This window comes from Mustela nivalis, assembly GCF_964662115.1.
Source record: "Mustela nivalis genome assembly, chromosome: 17".
Taxonomy (NCBI): domain Eukaryota; kingdom Metazoa; phylum Chordata; class Mammalia; order Carnivora; family Mustelidae; genus Mustela; species Mustela nivalis.
Window position 1 is genome coordinate 17,435,997 of NC_139036.1, and position 24,452 is coordinate 17,460,448.

The 24,452-nt window shown below is 42.1% G+C and overlaps 1 protein-coding gene across 3 annotated transcripts in view; it reads left to right on the plus strand.

Moving 5' to 3' along the window:
* The window catches only part of SMG6 (SMG6 nonsense mediated mRNA decay factor), a 247,643-nt gene that overhangs the window by 49,665 nt on the left and 173,526 nt on the right, over nt 1-24,452 (plus strand). For all 3 annotated transcript variants that reach the window (XM_082707015.1, XM_082707017.1, XM_082707016.1), the window contains exons 9-10: nt 4,232-4,293; nt 11,577-11,722. In XM_082707015.1, coding sequence (XP_082563141.1) covers nt 4,232-4,293; nt 11,577-11,722 — 208 coding nt within the window. The remainder of the gene's footprint in view (nt 1-4,231; nt 4,294-11,576; nt 11,723-24,452) is intronic.

Consider the following 24,452-nt stretch of genomic DNA (forward strand, 5'->3'; position numbering starts at 1 on the left):
AGTTAATGGCAGGACAGACTTTATTGTGAGGGTCCAGAGACCTACCCACCCAGCCACTGCCATTAATGTCTCTTTGGGTCATTGCTTTTAGATGGTTTATAAAAGACTCAGGAGTCCATAGTGAGTTGATTTTGGACTTGAACTAAAGAGACAAGAGCCCCTTAATAATTCTAATGTTGCCTATCAGGGTATACCCAAGAAGCATTTTTAAATATTTTTGGTGAACAGTGTGTAAATATGTGAGGAAGATCCGGAGGCAGATAGTCTCACATTCAAAGAGTAACATTTCCTTCAGTACTTGAGTGAGACCATCTGAGTGTATTGTTGTTGTTGTTTTTAAAGATTTTATTTATTTATTTGACAGTGAGAGAGAGAGATCACAAGTAGGCAGAGAGGCAGGCACAGAGAGAGGGGGAAGCAGGCTCCCTGCTGAGCAGAGAGCCCATCTGAGTGTATTGTTAAGAACCAAAAGTCGCCAAAACAAGGTGATGTGTTGGAGAGGGAGGAGGTTCAGACTAAGATTTTCGTACTGTGGATTTGGTATCCAAAGTTTTGTTTTCCAAAAGTTAGGCTGGAGTATTACATACAGTGTTGCTTAGGCCCGTTTGATCAATGTGTAACAAATCTGTTTCCTCAATATAACATGCCTTACCTCTCTCTATAATGCATCTGCATTTTTAGCTTTTTTCTGACTTGAGTATTGACGATAAAGAGAAACTATATTTAGGGTGACAGAGACTTTCAGACTAAAAATAAAACAGTAGTTCTCATTAACCAAGGTCAGGGAGAATGTGTGTACAGTTTGGAAAAAGTTCCCTAAGATTCCCTTCACTCTCACTAGTTGAAAATGCATTGAAATCTACTTTCTGCTAAATATAGTTGAAGTATGATAATGACAAGTATTAACTGAGGTAGTTCCATGGGCTTCATCTACCATTCTAAGGGAAGGGTATTTGGGAAGTATAGGTAGAACCACAGTATTTTTTTTTTTTAAGATTTTTATTTTTATTTTTTTTAAAGATTTTTTAAATTTATTTGACAGACAGAGATCACAAGTAGGCAGAGAGGCAGGCAGAGAGAGAGGAGGAAGCAGGCTTCCTGCTGAGCAGAGAGCCTGATTCAGGGCTCTATCCCAGGACCCTGGAATCCTGCCCGAGCCGAACTCAGAGGCTTTAACCCACTGAGCCACCCAGGTGCCCCTACCACAGTAATTTTTAAAAAGATTTTATTTATATATTTAGAGAAGAGAGAGAGCTTGAGTGGGGTGACGGGGTGTGGGGGGACAGAGGAAGAGGGAAAGAAAGAATCTCCAGCTGACTCCACACTGAGCACAGAGCCTGATGCAGGACTCGATCCGATGACGCTGAGATCATGCATGACCTGAGCTGAAATCAAGAGTCTGACACCCAGCCAGCTGAGCCACCCAGGCACCTGGATAGAACCACAGTATTAAAAAAGCTTCTTGGTGCCCTTAATTTTAATCCAGGAGGTATTATAGGTCATAACAGTATGAGTTTCCTTCCTCATGAGGAAACTTAAAAGTAAAACTGAAGTGCTTTTTAGTTACTCTTATTTCTTCATCATTCCTTCCTTTATGAATAATCTCATCGGTTATCTTCCTGTGATACTTGCCGTACAAAAGAAGAAACACTTTTTTGGAACCACAAGACCTGAGTTCAGGGTCTAACTCTGCCATTTGCTGGTTTAAGTTGCTTAAATTTCTGAGCTGCCTTAGGACTTGGGGAATGTTAATTGGCTTGAATGAAGTGAGTTGGTATCATTCTGTGCCTACCTGTTATATAAATGTAACCAGCATTCCTCCTGGTTATGGGTGAGTTAACTAGTTCATGATTGATAGCTGTGGGAAAGGGATAATTAAGCTAAAATAGGAATAGAGAGAGAATATATACGTTTTTACCTTTTAAAAAATTTTTTACTTTTTACATTTTTACCTTTTTATTTTGAAATAATTTTATATCTGTAGAAAAGTTGTAATAATCATCCAAGGAATTCTGTATATCCTTTACTCAGATTCTTTAGTTAACATTTTATTGCTTGCTTTATCATTCATTGGGAGAGAATGTTTAGCTAACAGCCGTAAACAGTGTTTACAACATGTAAGCATGTTTTTACTTGCCTTATGCCATGCACCAATCCATTAACATACAGGTACTATTATCTCCGTTGTGTAGAACGAAAACCTAGGGAGGTTAGATCAGTTGCCTGAGATTCCACGATAGGTAAGTTGCAGAGGTTTGATAGGAAAGTCCATGTTTTTCACCACCTTCCTCTACTAGTGGATCTGGAGACTTGCATTCTAGCGCTGGTTTTGCCGCTAACAGTAATATGGTCATTGGCAATTTATTTCACAGCAGTTCCTTTGTTTTCTAGCAGTTTCCCTTCTTTTCATGGAACCCAGCTTTCCTGGCCCTGACTTGCCTCACTGTAGAGACAGGTTACCATCAATGAAGTATCTTGAGCTTTTTAGGTATATAAATCAATGCTTGATCTAGTATTGCTGATTAAATATAATTTGTTTAAACAAAAAAAAAACTAAAGTTTGTATGCAGAGTTTGTTGTTGAAGTTATGGTGAGTTGTGAGTACACTCCTTTACCCACACCTAGCTTACATATGAAATAGATGGAACTGCTGTAATTTGATCGATGTTCTCTTTTGCAAGAGCGATAAACCAGCAGAGTTTTTCTTACTGGGCAAAGGATCCAGAGGTGCTGGACTATTCCTTGCTCTGAGCACCCTCCTGAGATGAAGATTCTTTACTCTTCTTTCTGTTTGACTACTGGGCCCTGAGCATTTTGATTCTAGGAGATTGGGCAATATGACAACAGGTTTGGTCTTTAGGTTATCTCCATTTTCTTTGAGTTGAATCCACCCCCACCCCCAACCCTTGGTTTGATCAGTCATCTCTCCCCTTGGTGTTGATAGAAGTAGATTTTATGGAACCTTGAACTGAAAATTGTAAATTTAGTAGTTTGTGGGCCATATGTGGCTGGCAAATGTGTGTTTTTGGCTTGCCTAAAGTCTTAACTTTTCCCATTAGTAGCCAACATTTTAAAAAGCCAGAGTTTTCATATAAAAACCTAGCTTTTAGCTTTTCTTTAAAAGGGGGAAAAATGAGGGGCACCTGGGTGGCTCAGTGGGTTAAAGCCTCTGCTTTAGGCTCAGGTCATGATCTCAGGGTCCTGGGACCGAGCCCCGCATCAGGCTCTCTGCTCAGCAGGGAGCCTGCTTCCTCCTTTCTCTCTGCCTGCCTCTCTGCCTGCTTGTGATCTCTCTCTGTCAAATAAATAAAATCTTAAAAAAAAAATTAAAGGGGGAAAAATGAAAGGAAAGAGATGATGATCCTGGGCCTACAAAGAACAGAACTGGAGTGGAACAGCCATCAAGTGCTACTGTCGCCAGTAACCTATTTTGTACCTGGCCCCTGTAGACACTGTAATTTTCTTTTTTTTTTTTTAAAGATTTTATTTATTTATCAGAGAGAGAGAAGGGGAGAGAGCGAGCACAGGCAGACAGAATGGCAGGCAGAGGCAGAGGGAGAAGCAGGCTCCCCGCTGAGCAAGGAGCCCATGTGGGACTCCATCCCAGGACGCTGGGATCATGACCTGAGCCGAAGGCAGCTGCTTAACCAACTGAGCCACCCAGGCGTCCCAAGACACTGTAATTTTCAGCTTTAGATCTAGAACTTGAATTTTTGTTTTAAAACCTGGAGAAAAAAAAAAAGAAAAAAAAAATAAAACCTGGAGAAGTACAATTTGATGGGTTAGTGTTGAGTTACCCTATCCATGGTTACAGAGTCCTGCTTTCTTGGGTAGGTAGAAAAATAGCTTATAAATATAAGATTAGGGACTTACAGAATCAGAGTATTTTCCCTATCCTTGTCATTGTTTCATTTCCATTTTTGTGGGGCAGAATGACTCCTAGATCTGAGAGCGCCAGTGATCAACACTGTATTCCCTGCACATGGGCGCCACTGCCAGCAGAGGGTGCTATCCACTCACCGAGCCTGTTGTCAGGTTGGCTCCGCTGATCGGCAGCTGTTGGGCATGTGCCCTGGGTCTGTGTGAGACTTTGGGCATGTTCATTTGGTTCCCATCCCTAGTGCCCACCCCTTAGACCCTGGCCAGGTTATTGTGTCACTAGGGACTGTGTTCAGTAACAGGAAACTGGGGAAAGTTTAATTGTTTTCTCCTCTCTCTTTTTCCCATGCAGCTGAACAAAAGGTTCATCCTCAGTTTTCTCCATGCCCATGGGAAGCTGTTTACCCGGATTGGGTAAGTGTGCAGGATGTTTATTTTATTTTCCTACATTACAAGTCATTTTGGAATTTAATATTGTTAGCAACTAGACTGTGTTTGTAACTGAGGGCACAGGGTGTGAATTCTTAGAGGCCTCCACCTTCTCTTCACTCATTCTGCTCATGAAGTTTGGGAACTATTATTCTGCATCCATCTGTCTCTTCTTTCTCTATATTCATTAAAGCCCCCTATTAAACATCCAACCCCCACCTCTAATCCCACTGATTTCTCTTTCCTCTGCCTTACAGCTCAACCTCTAGTGAGCTCCTTAAGGAAGTCATACTCGATCCCTGGGTACAGCTACCAGGGGTCCTCCTTGGGGAGAATGCTGTCCATTAATTTTCCCTTTAAAGAGAAGAGTAACATTTTCTTTCCTCTCACATTTTCTCATCCTTCTGAACCATACCCTTTTCTTCTCTGCTCAGGTTCCTGCACCATATTGCTGATCTCTGTAAATGCTAAGACTTCTCTTTGGTTTCCCCATCCACCGTGGATTTACATAAAAATCTCAGGGAGGATGGTGTGTGCAAAACCCTGTTACTTCATCCATTAAATCCCTGGAAAGAGATCATGTCTTGAGTATTCCTTTCGTGGATCAGAGATTTTCCTCACTGTATAAAACCAGTGATCCTAAAGCCTGATGACTATACCGGCCTAGGGGTGTGCTGAATGCCTCCATAGTGTAGGAGATGAGTAAGTGGCAGCATGCTCTTTCATGGGTCTTCATCTGCGTCTTCATATTTTCTGAGTTGGAGGTTTTATTACGAACTACCCTTTGAGTTATATCTTGGATTATAGATCCCCCAATATTGTCAGTGTTTCCTTCACTTTCTGCTGTAACCTTCTGAGTTTATCTGTAATGCTTTAGAAGTTTTCCTTAGTGGGAGAAGCAGAAAGGCTTTCTCTTGCTTCAAGAAACACTGTTAAAAAAAATCATGGTGAATTAGAAAGTGTGCTTGTTACGTACTCATTTGTCATCAGCCTGGACAAGAGTGACAGTGACAGTGATGGCTGGCACAAGGATAGTCTTGATTTTTGAAATCACTTGGGAAACTTGGAGTGGTGCCAATAGATGCATCTCTATTGGGAGAACTAAGTGTAAAGCAATTCACTTGGGAAAAGGAAATCAGGAGTGTCAGTAGTTCCTGTCCTCCCCCATCCCCTCTCCCCATAGGCTCTACCCTGGCAGGAGTTTTTGCTCAACACTGTTGTATTCCTAGTGCCTAGCATATAGTAGGTACTCAGTAAATATTTGTTGTATGAGTAAATAAGTCATTATAAGAAATGGACAGATTGTAAAAGACTGGAGAGAAGGATCTAGTATTGTAGTAGGTTGTAGTAGACCCAGGCCAATCACTGGTGAGTCATGTAAAGCTCTAGCTACAAGGTGGGCAAAATGTTATGATCAAGGTCATTTTATGAAATAACGCATCACAGCAGGAAATACTACTAGGTTGCACTTAAAATAGGAACTATGGCTCCTCTTCTCTTTATTATCCTTTTTCTCGTTTAAAAATCTTTCTTACTACCTTATTACCTTTCCACTCTGTATTTCTCTACTTTTTTCCCCCTTTCCTGTGTTCGTTAAATTTTCATGTACTGTGGTGTTCCGAGTCAGTATTTCTCAACCTTTGTACTGTTGATATTTTGAACCTTATAATTCTTTATTGTTGGAGGCTGTCCTGTGCGTTGTAGGTTTAACAGCATCACAGGATTCTCCCCACTACGTGCCAGTGCTATCTGTGCCTCTCCCCACCAGTCATGACAATTACAGATGTCACCAGACAATGCCAAATGTTCCCGGGGGGACAGAATTGCTCCTGGCTGGGACCACTGTTCTTTTAGAAATGTAGAGAGCTAAAGAAGTTCTAAATCTTGGTCTAGAATATAGGAATATTTAAGATATATTTTTGTTAGGTCTAAGTGTTTGGTAGAATCTTAATTTTGTTCCCTCTAAAAAATCCTCATAGTTACAAATATTTTGGAAGAACTTTGCAAAAGAACCACAATAATGATTAAAAAGTTAGAAAATTATTTCTGAGAGAAAAATTTAATCTCAACAAAATTAAAGTTAGAGGCACCTGGCTGGCTTAGTTGGTGGAACATGTGACTCTTCATCTCAGGGTTGTGGGTTCTAGCCCCACATTGGGTGTAGAGATTGCTTAAAAATAAAATCTTAAAAAAAAAGCACACACAGAAAGTTATGGTAAAAAAAAAAAAGTCTATTTAGAGATAGCTGTGGGGTAACCAGTGTTTAAATACAAAAGAGTCATAACCAGATAGTTTTGATTTCTATGGGATGACAGTAAGAGAAAAATAGGCTTATGTTGCTGCTGAAGAGGTTTGGGTTAGGTGTAAGAAAATTTCACAGAGGGAAGATGTTTGGGAGTTTTCTTCTCTGGAAGTCTTTGAAAAAGAATAGATTATCTCATTTGTCAGAGGTGGTTTGCTATGGTCCAGATTATTTTTCAGGATGTCTTCCATTCCTGCATACAACATATTCTCTTGGCAAAAAAATAAGGCTAGTCTACTTTCACCTTCATAAGAAATGAGTTAGAGTTGTGTTCACATGAGGAAAATATATGTAAATTCTAGGCACTCCAGCCCCTTGATGAGTATTCTTGTGTTCTCCTGAAAGTAAAAGAATTGAGCCCCATGTTTATTCTGGAAGGCAGAAACAGCAGTAACTTCTATTGGGGGGGAAAGAAGCATAGTAGTCTGTAAGACTAGAAAAGGAGTGAGCCCAAGCCACACACAACAACATGGACTGTTGCCTAATTACCAAGAAGATGTGAAATGTGGGAGGCGTTGAAAACGAATTAAGAGTGAGGAGATTGTAATGGGGAGCAGCTGAAGACACATCCACTGTCCCGCCTGCCTTTTGAGAAAAGCCCTGGGTTGCTTTTGCTCTCTGGGTCTGTGTCTTCTCTGTGCCAGGTGTTCCAAATCTCATCTGTATCTGCTTGAATGCCTACTGTGTGCGACACAAGTCTCCCTCCTCTGTGTGCAGGGAAAAAGATGTTCAGAACATTAGGTGGAATCAGGTGCCAAAAAGTTTTGTTTACACTACTGACTAATTACAAGAGCTTGAGAAGGAACAAGTCAAAGCCTCAGTTTCCTTATCAGCAGTTTAAATAGATGATGTCCAAGGTCCATTCTAGTTCTTATGTTGTGTAGCACCATGGTTTTATTTCTCTCATCTCTATCCTGTCACATGGTTTAGTTCTGTTTGTTTTTGTTTTGCTACTGGATTGCTCCTGTCTTGTTCAGTTTTCCTAAAAATTAAGAAGTTGAAAAAAGTTAGGAAGCCTGATTCTTTTCTGCAGAGAATGTCATCTAGCCCAGCTGTGTTCCTCAGCATCTGAGAGGTTGGGTGCTGTCCCGTTAGTCACTGTCTGAGTCACTCTCTGTGTAGGTCCCAGCATTGTCTGAAAGACCGATTTCTTGAAACTGCCATTCAAATGAGACAAGGTGTCTCTAGAGATCACTTTGGAAAACAGTCACTTAAGTCTGCAAAACACTTATCCTGAAAATGATTGTATTTTCTGCAGTTTTTAAGGATAGGGACCAAATCCTCTCAGGTCTCAGGCTCAGGAAGAGGATTCAGGCAGGGATCCCGTATGGCTCCTGACAGACACTTTCTCTCCTGGTGAGAGGCTGATCAGACCTGCGCCCGGACTCCACTGAGAGAGGTTGGGAAGTCGGCAGACTAGAGACTTTTGATTTGTGACAAATAGCATAATTTTGTTTCCCATTATTGCCTTGGTTAAAGTTACCGCTTTAGTTTTTACTTGCTTGCTTAGTCACGCTATTTGCACAGCTTCAAGGTCTCTTGGAATTCAAAGACTGATGTATTTATCTTGGTCTTTGAATTGTGAAAAATGCAATGTTTATGTCTTGATTTATTTTTAAAATTATAAATGTTTTATATACAAAAGCCCGACGTATTTGTTGTAGGGAAAAATCTATTAACTGCATACAGTGCTCATTGTAAAATATTAAGAAAACCCAGTAAAGAAGAAGTAAAAAATTGCCCATCTTCTCACTGCCCAGAGATAACTCTCCACCCTTAATACTTGGTGTATATTTTTATCTTTTTATCTATACATATCACACATTAATTTTTTTACAAATGTGCATAACAAGGGATATTAAACTATTTTAAAAGTGTTTTCATTCAATATATATTGAACTTCCCCCTCATGATTAAAAATCTAATACAACTTTTAAAAAATGGAATTCGAGCACTGGGTGTTTTGTATTGTGATCTAACTGATGAATCACTAAATTCTACCTCTGAATCTAATAATATGCTATATGTTAAGTTGAATTTAAATAAAAATTAAAAAGAAATAGAATTCAGTTATATGGATGTGCCATCTTAATGATCTGCTATTGTTAGGCATTTTAGGCTGTTTCCAATTTTTGGCTGTTATAAATTACCATCTTTTTATGCTTTCTCTCCTCTGCTGCTACTGCTATTGCTGTGTTGTGTTTTTTTTTTAAATAATTTTATAAAACTCTAAACATAAGCTGTGCATTGTATTTATCTCCATTTCAGTATAGTTTTTATCCTATAATATTGGGTGGAGCAAAAAGAAGGATGTAAAAATACTTACAGGTAGTTTGAGGCTCAAATCAGCATTTTATTTATTTATTTATTTATTTTAAAGATTTTATTTATTCATCTAACAGAGAGAAATCACAAGTAGATGGAGAGGCAGGCAGAGAGAGAGAGAGAGAGGGAAGCAGGCTCCCTGCTGAGCAGAGAGCCCGATGCGGGACTCGATCCCAGGACCCTGAGATCATGACCTGAGCCGAAGGCAGCGGCTTAACCCACTGAGCCACGCAGGCGCCCCTCAAATCAGCATTTTAGTAACAAAACTGAGAAGCAGAAACCCCATTATTGAACCTTGAGGAAGGATCTTTCATCTCCATGTCCCTCATTTATTGCTTAACAAAGCTACTTTAGTCTGAGTGGATTCACCTTCCCTCATATTTCAGAATTGAAGTTATTTTAAACTAAATCCTTAAGTATTTGATTTTTTCTTTTGTTATAGTCATGTTGAACTAGTTGAAAGGCAAAGGGAGGATCTTTTTTTTTTTTTTTAACTCAAAAAAAAAAAAAGTGTGAACATTTGACCTGGTCCTCATTTGAGACTTCAGTCTGACCTAGGGAATTAATGGATCTGTTTCAATTCCCATCCCAGGGAAGAGGCTTCCTCAGACACAGCTTCGAAGCAGGACTGTCCCACATGACACCTCTGTCATGTTGTTCTGTGCTGGCTCTCTGCTGCCTTTCAACACGGAGACACATGGCTCTGAAACTTGCCCATTGTGGCTGCTTTTCAAGCAGAGTGAACACTGCTATTCTCGTAATGAGAAGTGCTAGTCCCCCTCCCCACCTCCAACCAGAAAGAGTGCTGCACAGTGTCAAGATTTAAAATGAAACCTTTGTTATAGCCCATGGGGAAAAATGGATCCATTCCAGCCCCAAACATATCACTCTCTGCCATTCCAAACCTACCAAGAGTTTTAATGGTTCTGAAACTTTTGGAAGGAAAAATAAGGTTCTTTTTTTTCCCCCTTGTTTTTTGGAAGGGGGGGGCACTTGAAATGGCACGCTGGGGAAAAAAGCAAATACATGGCATGTTTTATGCCAATGAAAATGAGGACAGCTCAGCAGAAGAGGGAGCTGGGAGTATAAACTGTAATTGACCCATAGCTGTGGCATGACTCCTGGGTACTAGAAGGTCAGTAATAGGAGTTGCCATCCAGGGGCAAGGAATGAAGATTGCTAAAATGCCAAAAAGCTCTGGAGTTTTTTTTTCCTAATATGAGGATGGTACTACTCAGTGGTAAAAGGGCCAAGGTTCAGGTGAAACCAGAAGCACCTTTCTCTAGGACTTGAAACTGTTTTGTATCTTTTGAGAAGGATTCCCTTCCTTGTGGCTTTCCAGAAGCTATTTATTAATCCAGCCTGGAGCTGTTCCTCACCCCACCCCCCACCCCCCAGTGTGTCCACAAGGAGTTTGTTTGTTTGTGGGGAGGGGGGTAGAGGATGGATAAAAGATACTTTGCTGACCATGAATTGTTCGGTGTGGCTCTAAGGCCCATGTGCCTGGTTTCTCTCTCTAGCACCAAGTTTGAATTTGCTTTTTATTTTCTGAGGACTAGAGCTGTGGTTTGTTCATGTTGCCAAAGGAGCTCCAGGCATGCACCACTGTTTGGGATTCAGTGGCCACATTTGGCAAGCAGTGGTTTGAATGACCTCTCTTTAGGAGCCCTAGGTCACTGGCTGGATTTCTACCTCCCTACATTATAGGCTTTTCCTGTATTGGGAGTGGCAGTTGGCCAGGGCGTTAGATTTCCACTGGCCTGAAAACATACAGACCCTGATGAGCAGAGGCTTGTGAGAGGGAGGAGGACAGCAACACAGGAAAGACTGAAACAGATCATTTTGGGGGGGGGGGTGGTTGGCGCTTGGTTTAGGGTTTCTTTGAGAGGAAGTCTGGGATCCCTAGGTGGAGCAATTAGTGCGATAGTAACCAAAAGACAGCAGCAGAACTATGTCTGGTTTCCTGAAGCAAAGTCTTGAGTGAAGACGCTCTAGATTCATGAACCTCTTTTCTTTTCTTTTTTTTTTTTTAAGATTTTATTTATTTATTTGACAGACAAAGATCACAAGTAGACAAAGAGGCAGGCAGAGAGAGAGGGAAGCAGGCTTCCTGCTGAGCAGAGAGCCCAATGCGGGGCCCAGTCCCAGGACCCTGAGATCATGACCTGAGCAGAAGGCAGCGGCTTAACCCACTGAGCCACCCAGGCACGCCTCATGAACCTCTTTTTATGGAACACAGTTTTTCATACCAGAGAGTATGGGGGATATGTAAGTTGTAGAGCTTTAAGGAAATTTGTTCACTGTTCACAAAAATTGAGTGTTTCAGAGAGAAACTTTGATTTCAGCTTGAATCCAGTGGTTGCCAGAGGTTAGGAAACAGCATACCAAAGCCTCATAACTCATAGCAATGTATCCAGAGGTTGAGTTGTTTCCATCTCTGATCCCTGATCAGTTGTTTCTCTTAAACGTGGTCATAGCCTTAGAATACCAGGAAGGTTTGTGAAAGAAAACATCCTAGACATTAGTGGTCTGCTTTCAGAGAGACACGGGGCGGGTGGTGAGAGTTTGCATGCATACATGCGTGTGCACCCCAACTGCTCTTGAGCACATGCCTGCCTGAATGAGCTGGCTCTATTTGCAGGATGGAGACATTCCCGGTGGTGGCTGAGAAAGTCCTCAAGGAGTTCCAGGTGCTGCTGCAGCACAGCCCCCCTCCTATTGGAAGTACCCGGATGCTGCAGCTTATGACCATCAACATGTTTGCTGTACACAACTCTCAGCTGAAAGGTAAGGAATGACTAGCATCTTTAGCTACATAGATAAGTCTGAATCTAGCTTCTTTCATATGCTACCACACATTCCCCCTGATATGTACACACACACACACACACACACACACACACACACACACACTTCCCTATCATTGCCTCTCAGATTTTTAATTTACTCTCTGAAATCTGTATGACTCTCTAGTGCTTGGGTGGGATGAAAGGAGGGAATCATGGGTATAGAGCTTAATTTGCAAACCCAGAGATGCTGTTGCACATCTGGCCATGCTAAAGGCAGCAGCAAGGCCTCTTGGAGGCTACAGACCCAGAGCCTCTCCCAGGGGAGAGGCATTGCTGAAATGTTTCATTGCAGAGACCATACGCTTGGCAGGGTTTGGGAATAGCTGTTTCTGGACTCATGTACCCTGTTTGTTCACTATGGAAAAGTCTAGTTCCCTATGGGCTATCCCTTGTGGGAGCCTGCCAGGGAGTACGAACAGTGAATTGATGAGCTTTGGTGACTCAAGCTGGAAGCACAAAAATCACCAGGCCTAGAATTTGGCCATTATACTGGTGTGCATTCTGAAATGCTTTTCTGAATACTGGGGTTTTTTGACGTGGGGGGTAGGGAGGGAGGGGCTGATTGGCAAGATTTTCAAATATTCTGATGACCAGGTCACTGTTGCAGGATGTTACCAGGATCCCTTCCCTCCCCCTCCACCCCACTTTGGTAAGGATGATGTGGTTTGACTTGATGGAAATATGGGGGTGACATTGTTTTGCATGTTTATTTGGTCCACGTTGCCAAAGAATCGTTTCAGAGCATTGACAAGAGAGTGTTTGGTCTCAGGGCTGGAAGGTTATTATCTGAAATGCCAAGAAGTGGAAATTGTCCGGTGCAGATTCTGTTGTAAAACAGACCTTGTCTTTCTGGACAGAGTGTTGCTAGTTCTCTTGTTGCATCTTTTCTTAGTGCTTTCTCACTCTGAAGTTGATTTACTTCCCTTCCCATTTGTACTTGGGGGTTATGCCTCAGCTTGCTGGTGTTGGGGGTGGTGGGTTTCTCCCTTGATGAGTGTGTATGCCACACTTTCCCTTGAAAACTTGGCTCCTGGGGCACTTGAGTGGCCCAGATGGTTAGGTGTCTGCCTTCGGCTCAGAGCCCCACATCGGGCTCCCTGCTCAGCAGCGAGTCTGCTTTTCCCTCTGCCTCTGTGCGCTTTCTTTCTCTCTCTCAAATAAATAAAATCTTAAAAAAAAAAAAAAAAGGAAGGAAAGAAAACTTGGCTCCACCTGGGACTTTCTCTGCAAGGTCCTCTGCTCGTCCACCTGGGTTTTCAATCATATCTGATTTTCTTCTCTGTGCTGCCTCCTACAGCACTGAGAATTCCCAGCAGAAGTTGAGATGCAGAGGCTTAGGTGCCTTTTTGAGCTTGGCTAATTATTCCTGAGAACACCTCTGAGGAAACATGCCATCTTGAGAGGCAATGGTGGTTTCCAGGAAGGAGGAAATAAAGTTTGTGAAGTGCTGGCATGGAGGGCCATGAAGTCCTAAGGGGAGGGAGATTGATCCCTTCACCATTACCCTGCTGGTTCTCCTACCAGGTGGGAAGCTCACTCGCCTTGGGAGATGGGGCCTCCTGCGCTGCCCTCCTATTTATTTTCCTGCCTACCTCTAACAGCAACATGGGGTTCAGTGAGTTGCCCATCACAGAACTGCAGCCTCTGCTGAGGTATCATTCTAGCCTCAAGTGACCTGTGGTCACAGAAGGTATGAACGTAGAGGACCTGTGGCTCTTGCCTGCGAAGCATCTGTAGTCAGCAGCTTCGGCTCCATGGAAAGGAATACCTGGGCCTTTTCATAGGCCACCAGTGAGTCCTTTTCTTGTAGCTGCTGTTAAGTAAAGGTTAAGAAAATATGGGTGAAAGGAAGGTGAGGTGGTGAGAACAGAGAAAGAAGAAAATAGGTGATTCTCCCATTTGAGGCCAAGGTTCTTTTTCTGGGAGTCTTCTCCATCATGGTTGGTTATAATGAAGACTGCTCGCCAAGAAGGACGTGTCAGAGCCTGGGCTTGAGATTGCTCATTTCTGGCCTTGTCCTGATGCTCACCTCCAGGAGGCAGCTGGGGCCAAGGGGAGTCTGAGCTGAGGTGGTCAGAAGCTCCAAGGATGTTTCAGGGAAAAACAGCCTGGGCCACAGGATATAACACTCAAGTAGGTCAGAGAGCTCTGCGGACGTGCTGCCAAGTACCCGGTGTGCAGTTGAGGCGGCCGTCCAGACCCCACTGTGTGGGCTGCCATTGGGAGAGGGGTGAGCAGAGCACTCAGCGGGGCTGGTTGGTGGGAAGATGCACTTTTCCATTTCCCAGCACATGAGTCATCTTCTCTGGGCCCCTGCGCTGTGCTTGCACGGACAGTGGCAAGAAGGGGGTGTTGTGGCTGAGTAGCAGCATCTGTGCCGGGGGTGGAGAGAGAAGGGGGTTGGGGAAAGGGTAAAGATTTAAATCCTTCACTAATCAGCAGCAGTTTGAATCACATTTTTATGAGTAAGGAAGTGATAAATCAGCCCTGAGTGTTTAGCCCCCAAGTCCTGTCAGCTGGTACCCTTCTGAAGACTTCTCTCCAGGCCATTCTGCTTGCTGTCAGAGTCGCCACCCAGTCACAGAACCTTGGCTGGCTGAAACCGGGAAGCGAGGGCCTGATGTTGCCTGGCCCTCCCAGGTGCTTGGGGTCTTGGTGATTTGGCAGTTACTACAAGTTACAGAACATCTGGACCATCATTTTTCTTTCCATTCTTTCTTGGACATGTCCTTCTGGGTGGGTGTTTGCATATGTCAGTTCCTGGACTCTGTGGAGAAGGAACATTCCAGCCTGAGGCAGAGGTGATCTGTGGCCCCCAAGGCAGTTGGGATCCTTTCAGGCTGTGCCTGGGCCTTCCTTGTAGATGTGGTACCCAAGGAGTATGATTTGAAGAGCAACAGGGACGTCCTTACTAAAAAGTATGTTGTTTGTTGATGCCTCTGATTCATTTTTTGTTTGTATTCAGTGCTACCCTTGTATAACTGTCCTCTTTTCAAAATATCAATCGTTCAGGAATAGAAATGATACTAACACTTTAGCGTGATTTTTAAATGTGCTTTCCTTGTGATAAAGAAAGATGCAGAACTGTTTAAAAGCTACATCTCACAAGTAAAAATGGAGTAAAAAAAAGTAAAATAAAAAAACCTCAGCTAGTGGTGAGTAAAAGGCATCATTTCCCTTTTCCCAGATTATAGTTTTCCCTGGAGCTCAGGAAGACAGAGGATGGGACAGATTTCCCCCTTCACACAGGGGGAAATAAATGGAGTTCTCCTACATCATTTAACAAACTAAACTTTCAGATCTCTGCAGTGATCTCAAAACCTATGAATTGAGGACTGTTCGTGGGAGAGACTTCTATCTATCTCCTCCTCTCATGGGCCCTTTGTAAAAATTCTACTTCAGTGGAACTGTAGAGCCTACTGAAGTTGTTGGGGACGGATAAATTTGAGAGATGTTTGGAGGGGTGCTTAGCAATAAGTCTGTACTGAATGCATGGATGAAGAAGGCCACAGTTCCAGGCAAGCCAGCGCTCATTGAACAGTGTGTTCCTTACCTGGCCTGTGTCCAAAATTGTCCTTTGGCGACTGATGGGTGGTGGTGAGATAGGTGGTTCCCAGAGTGATGTCAAAATTGGTAATCTCTCTGCAGCATTCCTGAGCTGGAAGGGAGAAATGGGGCCTTCTCCACGTGCCTAAGCATTTAACACTTCAGTGGCCGTCTGATGGGCTGACATGATGTTGGAGGGTGAACTGTTGATCTAAACCATAAACACTCCCAAGAATTTTAATTTTTTGAAAATTCTGTAATTTAAGGAAATAGACTCTAGTTTCTTGAAGAGGAATAATTGAAGCAACATTTGTGGTAGGGCATCACTGAAACCCATTGCATCCCCCATCTGTGCCCAATTTGCTCCAATCTGGCCTCCCCCGCCCCCCCCCTTTCTCTCTCCCTCTTGCTCTCTCTCTTTTTAAAAAAATATGTTTTATAATTCCTGGAATCAAAACCATCTCAGGCACACACTGTTTTATTTTACTGTATTATTGGATTATACTTCCTATAAATCATTGGATGTTATTCATTGGCCACCACTGGAATAACTTCCCTTTTCTGTGCCCTGGCCCCCTCTTTTTCCTCCTCCTTTTCCTCCTCTACCAGTTCATAGGCTAGGCCTCCATTTTAGCCTTGCAAGAAAAGCCCAGGTGGCAGCAAGAGGGCACCCAAGAGACACTTGTCTTGTGTGCCGTTTGTGCTCCCTGCTTTTAGGGAACATTTTGGGGCTGGGATTGAGGTCGGGCTGGATGGGCATTCCTTCCATTATCAGTTACTCTTGCTTTTAGGGTTTGTTAGTAACCTTGAATTGCAGGAGGCAGAGGGAGTGCCACATGTGTGTCTCCAAAGGGATTAGAGGATCACAGCTGTCTACATGGGACCAGTAGTGGTTAACCCAGATGCTGGGATGCTTGAGATGGAGACCTCACACCTTCACACTGCTGTTGTGTATGCTGGTTGACTCTGGTTGAGAAGTCTGAATCACAACCAGAGTTCTTTGTTTTCCAGCTACAACCACCTCACAGACCTTGAGTATAGCAATCTGCTTCTCTGTGGCATTTCACTTCTGTCTGAGTCTCTTACCAAAGCAAAATGTATGGAGTGCCTAATCCTCTGCTTGTCAGAACAGTTGTACAGGAAATCCACCTTTCATAAGGGGTTAGGCTTGAGTTGAGCTGTATAAACTGTCCCTCTCATTCCTCCTTCTCTATATCTAGTGGCAGAAGCCCTTGGGCTTTTCTCCTAAAGGATCCATACACAGGTAGATTTCTCCAGATAATCAGCACTTCCTGACCTTCATTTTCAGAACGACTCAGTTTAGAGTAAATTAGCAAAGAAAGAGCCAGCTTGGCCAAAAAGTTTTGTGAGAAATGGATTCAAAGGTCAGAAGAGTCTAGGCTTTAGAAGGCAGGCCAGAGGAGGATGCATCCTTCAGCTATGCCCTCTATCCCTCTGGGGGAGATATAACTATCAGCAGGTTGCTTAGCACAGACTTCTTCCCTCAGAAGTCCCTGGAAAAGAGGAAAAAGTTAAAGAAGCGAGTGTGTCAGGGGGACCTCCCTATCTTTCCTGACTCTGATTTCCAGTATCCTTGTTTTTAGAATGTATCTGTTACTTGAGGTTGGGGCAGGAGAAATGGTAAACTGAGAAGCTAAAGAAATGAGAAAATTCAGTCACATCAATAAAATGAAGCCTCTTACCGTGTCAGCTGAAGGAATGGTTTCTGTGTTTGCCCCAAGGTGGCTGTGTGGTTTGGTGTCCTTGGTGCTTTGGTTTGGAGTGCTGAATCAAGAGCAGTGTCCCATCATTGCCCAGGAGTTCATATGGGCCGGGTATCTCCTCTCTCTTGCCATTTTATAGCTTCCCAGTTTGGTTTTCTTTTGCTCCAGGAAGGACTTACTCTGAAAGGAAGACATTATTGGCAGGAATGTTGGCAGCAGGGCTCTCAGCTGCCTTTCCAGAGTTCTCTGTAAGCTTTTCCTGAGGAGAAAAATTTACCATGTGTAGCTTACCGGGGCTCAGGCCAGATATGTACTGTGTGTTGAAAACACAGGGGAAGCGGCTGTGTTCTGGGGATGGGCTGAGAGGGCATAAGTTGTACTTTGTATCCTACTCAACTAAATGGTGGTCTGAGGAAGAACTGTAGCTTTCAGAGGTAGTGGCCGATAATAACTACAGCAAAGCAACACTGTGATGATGCCCGATGACATTTTTATAGTTGCTGCATGTGTTTTCATTTGATTTCTCCTATCAGCTGTCAGAGATATGTGGGACAGATATTTTGTGTCCTATTTTATAGATGACCAGGAACATACCAGAAAGAAAGGTTTAATAATTTAAGCAAGGTTGCACAGCTAGCAGATTACACCCACATCTTAAGTGTCCAGCCTTCTGTATCAGAAGACACAAAAACTTCTCTGGACTTAATTGAGACAGTTAGTTATGCAAGCATTTGCTCCCCCTTCTCTCCAAAACTGAGCAGCTGCTGTTTTTTGATGTAAAATGTGATCCTTGATTCTGATTTGGGACTGAAGAGGAACGGTGTTAGAGATGAGAGAGTTAAGGGGGAGTCAGAATTCTCCCAGGCCGCTTGCACCTCTGGTGGAGCCAAGGTAGTAAGCTGGCAGAAGGCTATGGTTTGAGGGAATCAAAGTTGTTGGTGTTCCATGCTTACCATCCTCTTACAGCAAATAACATTGTTCATGACCAGTTGGGAAAAGAAATATTCGTTTTTGTCTTACTTTGGGAAATGTAGTCTCCTTTTCTCTTTCTCTCCCTTTCTTTCTTAAAGGACTCAGTTTAGAGTAACATTTTTTCTTATTTTCATGATCTTTTCTATTATCTTTCTTGCTTTTGCTTTTAAGAAAGAGGCTTTTCTCATGCCATTCTTAGAGGATACTGTGATTCTTATTTTTGGCCTGGGGGAAGGTAATACATCATTCATGCAGAAATGAGGATGAGAGTATAAAACATTTGAAAAGATGAAAAAGTGAATATACATGGAACCCCTCTCTAGGTTAAGAAATAGAATGTTGTTAGCACCTCAGAAACTCCCTATTGTGTTTTGTGCCCCTGGTAGTTCTCCCTCACCCTTACAGGTACTTGTAATCCTGACCTGTGCAGTTCATTCCCTTACTGTTCTTTATAGCGTTGCCATAAGCATGTACTCTTAAACAAAACATAGTTTGGTTTTGCTTGCCTATAAATGGAATCATCCTTAATCATATATTTACATTCTTTTCTCTCTGGCTTATTTTGTACCATTGTAATGTTTGTGAGTTCTGTCCATGTTGATGTGTGTGGTTGTAGTTTATTCATTTTCATTGGTACAATACTACATTTTATTCATATATCACAGTTTACCTATTCTTATTTTAAGGATATTTGAGACAGTGAAGTTGTTTTCTCTTTGGGGCTGTTATGAATATTGAATCCATTGACAGTTGTAATTATTGGAGTGTTTGGATTTATACATACTATAGTATTTTTTAAAATTCAGTTTTATCAAGGTAAATGTATACACAATAAAATGAACCCTTTTTAAGAGTGCATTTCAGTGAGTTTGACCAATTTATATACCTGTTTATATACCTGGATAACTAATAATCACAGCCAAGGTACAGAATGTTCCATCATCCACAAAATTTTCTTTGTGCCCATTCCAGTTGATCTCCATTCCTACCTCTGGTCTCAGGTAAACCACTGATCTGACTTCTGTCACCGTACATTGGATGTCTTTTCTAGAGTTTCGTATAAATGAATCATATAGTGTGTACTCTTGTTTCTGGTTTCTCTTGCTCAGCTTAATGTGTCTAAGATTTACTCATGTTGTTTATATGGATCAGTATTTCATTCCTTTGTATTACTGAATAGTATCCTACTGTAAGGATATACTAAGTTTTGTTTGTCTAGTTACCTGTTGATGCACATTTCGGTTGTGTCTACTTTTGGGTTCTTACGAATAAAATTGCCATGAACCTCTTCCTGAAAGTCTTTTGCAAACATGTATTTTAATCTCTTGAGCAAATACCCAGGAGTAGATGTCCTGGGTCATACAGTAAGTATATATTTAACTTCATAAGAAACTGCTCAGCTGTTTTCTGAAGTAGTTGAATCATTTTACATTCCTTACAGCAGGGCGTAAGAGTTCTAGTTCCTTTGCATCCTTGCCAACATTTGGTATTGCCAGTCTCTTTTACTTTAGCAATTTTGGTGTGTATGCAGTACCATTTCCTTTTGGTTTTAATTTCGTTCTGTGTTTCCCCTCAGTGACTGAGGATGAGGAGTGACTTTTCATGTGCTTATGCTATTTGTATATCTTCTTTGCTGTGTGTGTAAGTTTTTGCCCATTTGAAAAATCAAGTTGTTTGCCTTTATTATGAAAAGTTTTTAAAGGTTTTTATTTATTTATTTGACAGAGACACAGCGAGAAAGGGAACACAAGCAGGGGGAGCGGGAGTGGGAGAAGCACGCTTCTACAATCTGGATATAAGCCCCTTGTCAAATATATGTGTTGGTGTTTTTTATTTTTGTTTTATTAATTTATTTTTTTAAAAGACTATTTATTTGAGAGAGAGAGGTAAGGAACAGAGGGAGAAACAGACTCTGCTGAGCAGGGATCCTCACTCAGAACTCCATCCCCAAACTCCAGAATCGTGACCTGAGCTGAAGGCAGGTGCTTAACCACCTGAGCCACCCAGGCTGTATGTTTTGTAGATATTTTCTCCCAGTGTCTTCCCATTATCTGTTCTGTTTCCTTTTTTCTTCTTTCTTACTTTCTTTCAGATTTATTTTTCTACTCTTTCCCTACTAGTCTCCTTTCTTTTATTAGTGGTTACCCCAGGAACTAAAAGCATGTGTACTTACCTTGCCAAAAGTCAAGTTATTCAGTATTTTCACTCTCCTCCCAGGTAATACAAGGACCATGGAATACTTAAATGCCCACCATTCTCTTCTCACTATGTCTAATTTATATGGTACCATTGTCATGTATTTTCATTCTTTTTTTTTCCTTTCAAACCCTCCAGGACAAATTGTTGTTGTTGTTTATTTTGTTGATAAATGTTTGTTTAGAACCACCCATATATTTACTACTATCTTTTCATTCCTTTTTTGCATTTCAGACCCTCCACCTTGGGATCATTTTCCTTTTGCCTGAAGTATATTCTTTAGAACGTATTTAGTGAAGTTTGTTTATTTGAAAGAGAGCGAGCTCCACATGAGCCCATGAGGTTGGGGGGCAGGGAGGGACAGAGGGAAGGGACAAGCAGAGTCCACGCTGGGTGCAAAGCAGGGCTCAATTCCATGACTCCGAGATCATTACCTGAGTCAGATATCCCAACTGACAGAGCCACCCAGACGCCCCTAGTGAAGTTCTTTTGATGACATATTTTTTTCAGTTTTTATTTGTCTGAAAAGGCATTATTTTCCTTATCTCTGAAAGACCTATGTTCACTGATAATAGAACTCTAGGTTAACAGTTATTTTTCCTTAAGCCCCCATTTCAGATAATACATTGTCTCTGGGCTTTCACCATTGCTGATTAAAAGCCAAGCATCAGTCATATTGTTTCTCTTTTAAAAGTAATCTTTTCTCTTTGGATGTTTTCCTAATGTCCAGTTTTAATGATTGGTTTAAGCTTGGGTTTATTTATTTTTCTTGCTAGGGATTTGTTGGGCTTCATCTATCTGTGAGTTGGTTTCAGCAGTTTGGGAAAACTGTTAGCTTTTTTAAAAAATACTATATCTGCCATGCTTTCTCTTCTTCTGTGACTCTGCTTAGTCAAAGTTTAGACCTTACTCTGTCTTTAATGTTTCTTAAATCTGTCTTTCATTTTTAGGACTTTGTGTGTGTGTGCATGCTGTATTGCAGATTACTCTTTCAGTTCACTGAGTCTTTCCTTAGCTATATCTAATGTGATAAATATGCCCCAATGAGTTTTTTACTTCAATTACATATTTTTATTACCAGATATATTTTTTCAAATCTGCTTTTTTTTTTTAATAGCTTCTTGTGCCCTGAACACGTTTGTGAGGTTGTCTTTTCTTTCTTTCTTTTTTTTTTTTTTAAGATTTTATTTATTTATTTGACAGACAGAGATCACAAGTAGGCAGAAAGGCAGGCAGAGAGAGAGAGGGAAGCAGGCTCCCTGCTGAGCAGAGAGCCCAATGCAGGCCTCGATCCTAGGACCCTGAGATCATGACCTGAGCCAAAGGCAGAGGCTTTAACCCACTGAGCCACCCAGGCGCCCGTCTTTTATTTCTTTAAAATATATTAAACATGATTATTTTAGAGACTCTCTATAGAAGGGGTCCTTTTAGGTGAGTTTCTGCTAATCTCTTATTTCTGCTGTGCCTTGTTTCCTGTGCAATTAAATTTTTTTTTTCTGTAACCTTATTTTCTATGAAATCTCATTAGTGGGAATTCTTGGAAATCTGGGATGAATATGGGAAAAGGATTTGGGTGTTCTTCTGTCCACAGCCTGGTGATGGGCAATCTAAAGTAATCATTCTAAATTCAGATATTTGCTTGAGGTTTTACAGACCACTCAGGTAATGTGAATTTAGGCTGCACACTCCTGTGAAGGCTTGTGCATGATCCATATTTTCAGTGCAGTATTTTTTCTCTTTTAGTCAGCCCCAGGGTTTGACATAGTCACTTTTCCAGCTGTTTTTTTAAGGGGCTTTATTGCTGTCTTTATTTCTGACTCACCTTCATACCTTAGATGTAGCTCTGTGGGGTGCCAGCTTAATGACAGAGATCTTGGGCACTCTCTTAGGTTAGCTGTACCCATGAAGTCTTGGAAACCAAAGCTCAAGTTCATCAGGTGGCACATTCTTAGGGTAAAGTCTGGCTGTATCCCACTTTAAATCTCTAGTTTCCCATCTTTACTCAATCTCTGACCAGAAGATTCCTTTTTAATTTCCTACCTTATGTATGCTTTCTGAAAAGATTTTTAAAATACTTTTTCCAGGATAATTAGTTGTTTCCTTGGGAGAGGAGATCAAGGTACTAGTCTGCCTGACATGTTATTAGAGGAAATGCTGTGACTCCTTTTTTCTTTTTAGCACCAGGCATGAGCGTTTGTGTAGCTCTGCATGAGTAATGTGACTGGGGCACCTGTATCCAGGGTGGCGAAAGCATGTGTAGGCTGCTTTTCAAAGAGTGGCTCTTTTTTCCATCTCCTACAGTCGAGTTTTATGACACGTGGTATTACTGGGCCCACATTTTAAAAAATTTCCAAGAAGTGTTCAAGGTATAGACTACTTAGAAAGCTCACTGGGTGGGGAAGAAAGGTAAAGGGAGGGGAGAGGGAGGCCTGCAGCTGAAATGGCAGAAACCAGTTATTACCAAGAGGGTCTGAGCTAGAGATCTGGAAAAGAGAGTGCTCTCTAGTTTCAGCCACATTACACTACATATCTGGTGAACCCTGTTGGCCCATAAAATCCTTTTCGTTAGAGTACTCTGTGCTTTTGTTCTTGACTTCTGCTGTTCTTAGAGCTGTTTTTGCTTGTGTGGGTCCGTTTCCTTTTTAGAAGGCAGATTGTCACATATTTAGAAATTTATTTTACTGTAATTGCCGTTTTCTGGCTTCTTTAGGCCCCTTTTCAGATATAGGACTCCCATCTTGAAGCTTATTTCAGAAAATGCCCATGTGATCCCTTGCCCCAAGTGCCAGCAGCAGATGCAGTAGTTGACACGCTGTAGGGAATTTCCAACTGCTGGGCAGGTTCTGAAATCCAGACACGTGCTGTTCACACTTTGGCTTCTGAAGCAAAGATCAGCAGTTGAAGAGGGGAGGGGCTGGCAGGGGACTGGAGGGAGAAGGATCTTACAGTGCCTGCCCCAGGCTTATGGCTGTGTCAGCTTGCTTCATCCCTTCTCCAGCTGGCGTTGGCAGGGTAGAGTAAATCACTATAGAGTGGTTATGAGCCAAACTCACTGGGGGCTTCATTGAGGCACACCTGTGACATCATCCTGTTATCACTGCTTGTTCTGCTTAACCTCTTTTCACCTCTCCCCTGAGAAAGGGTGATGCCCAGAACTCATGTCAGGGCAATGAACAGAGAGAAATGTTTGGTAATCATTATTTTGAGATGCCTGCTAAGGACATGATTGCAGGCTGTTGACACATTCTTCAAGATTCCACATTGGAAGAGAAAATTGTCCTTGCAAACATGGCCTTCATACCCCATAAACTTCTTTTTAAACTCTAAGAGAAAGACAATCCAGAAAGACTTGAAACTCCTAAGTGGTCTCTCTTGATCCTCCCGTCTCTCCCTCTGAACACACACACACACACACACACACAGCTCTCTATACACGAAGTGATTCTTTTAAAAACATCAGATCATGTCACTCTGTTTAGAATCCTCCACTGGCTTCCCATTTCAGTCAGAGTAAAAGCCATAGTCTTTACAAGAGAACTCCCCCTCCTCCCCACCCTCCCACGTCACCTCTCTCTGACCTCATTTGCTGCTACTGTTCTCCTCCTGGCTTGCTTAGTGTGCTTCAGCCACGCTTGCCTTCTTGCAGGTCCTCTGATGAGCAGGGATTCCCCCACCGTTGAACCTTTGCATTAGCGGTTTTCTCTGCTTGGAATGCCCTGCTTCAAGCTCTCTGCATGGCAAATACCTCATCTCCTATAAGTCTACTGAAATAATACTGCCATGATGCCTACCCTGATCATCCTATTAACACTGCTGCACTCCCATCCTGAACTCCTTGATTGCCTCTATCATGCTCACTTTTCTTTTTTTTGACTTGTATTCTAAATACTAAGTAATTTATTTTTTTTTAAAGATTTTTATTTATTTGACAGATTGAGAGAGCAGGAGAGCACAAGCAGTGGGAAGGGCAGAGGGAGAGGGAGAAGCAGGCCCTCCGCCAAGCGGGGAGCCTGATGAGCGGAGAGCCTGATGCAGGACTCCATCCTAGGATCCTGAGATCCTGACCTGAGCCAAAGGCAGTCGCTTAACTGACTGAGCCACCCAGGTGCCCCAGTACCTTATTTTTTGTGCATATGTTGATTACTCATTTTCTCCTACTGCTCCTCTGTTAGAATGTAAACTTCCTGCAGTTAGGGATCCTTGACCTGTTTTATTCACTGATGTTTTATG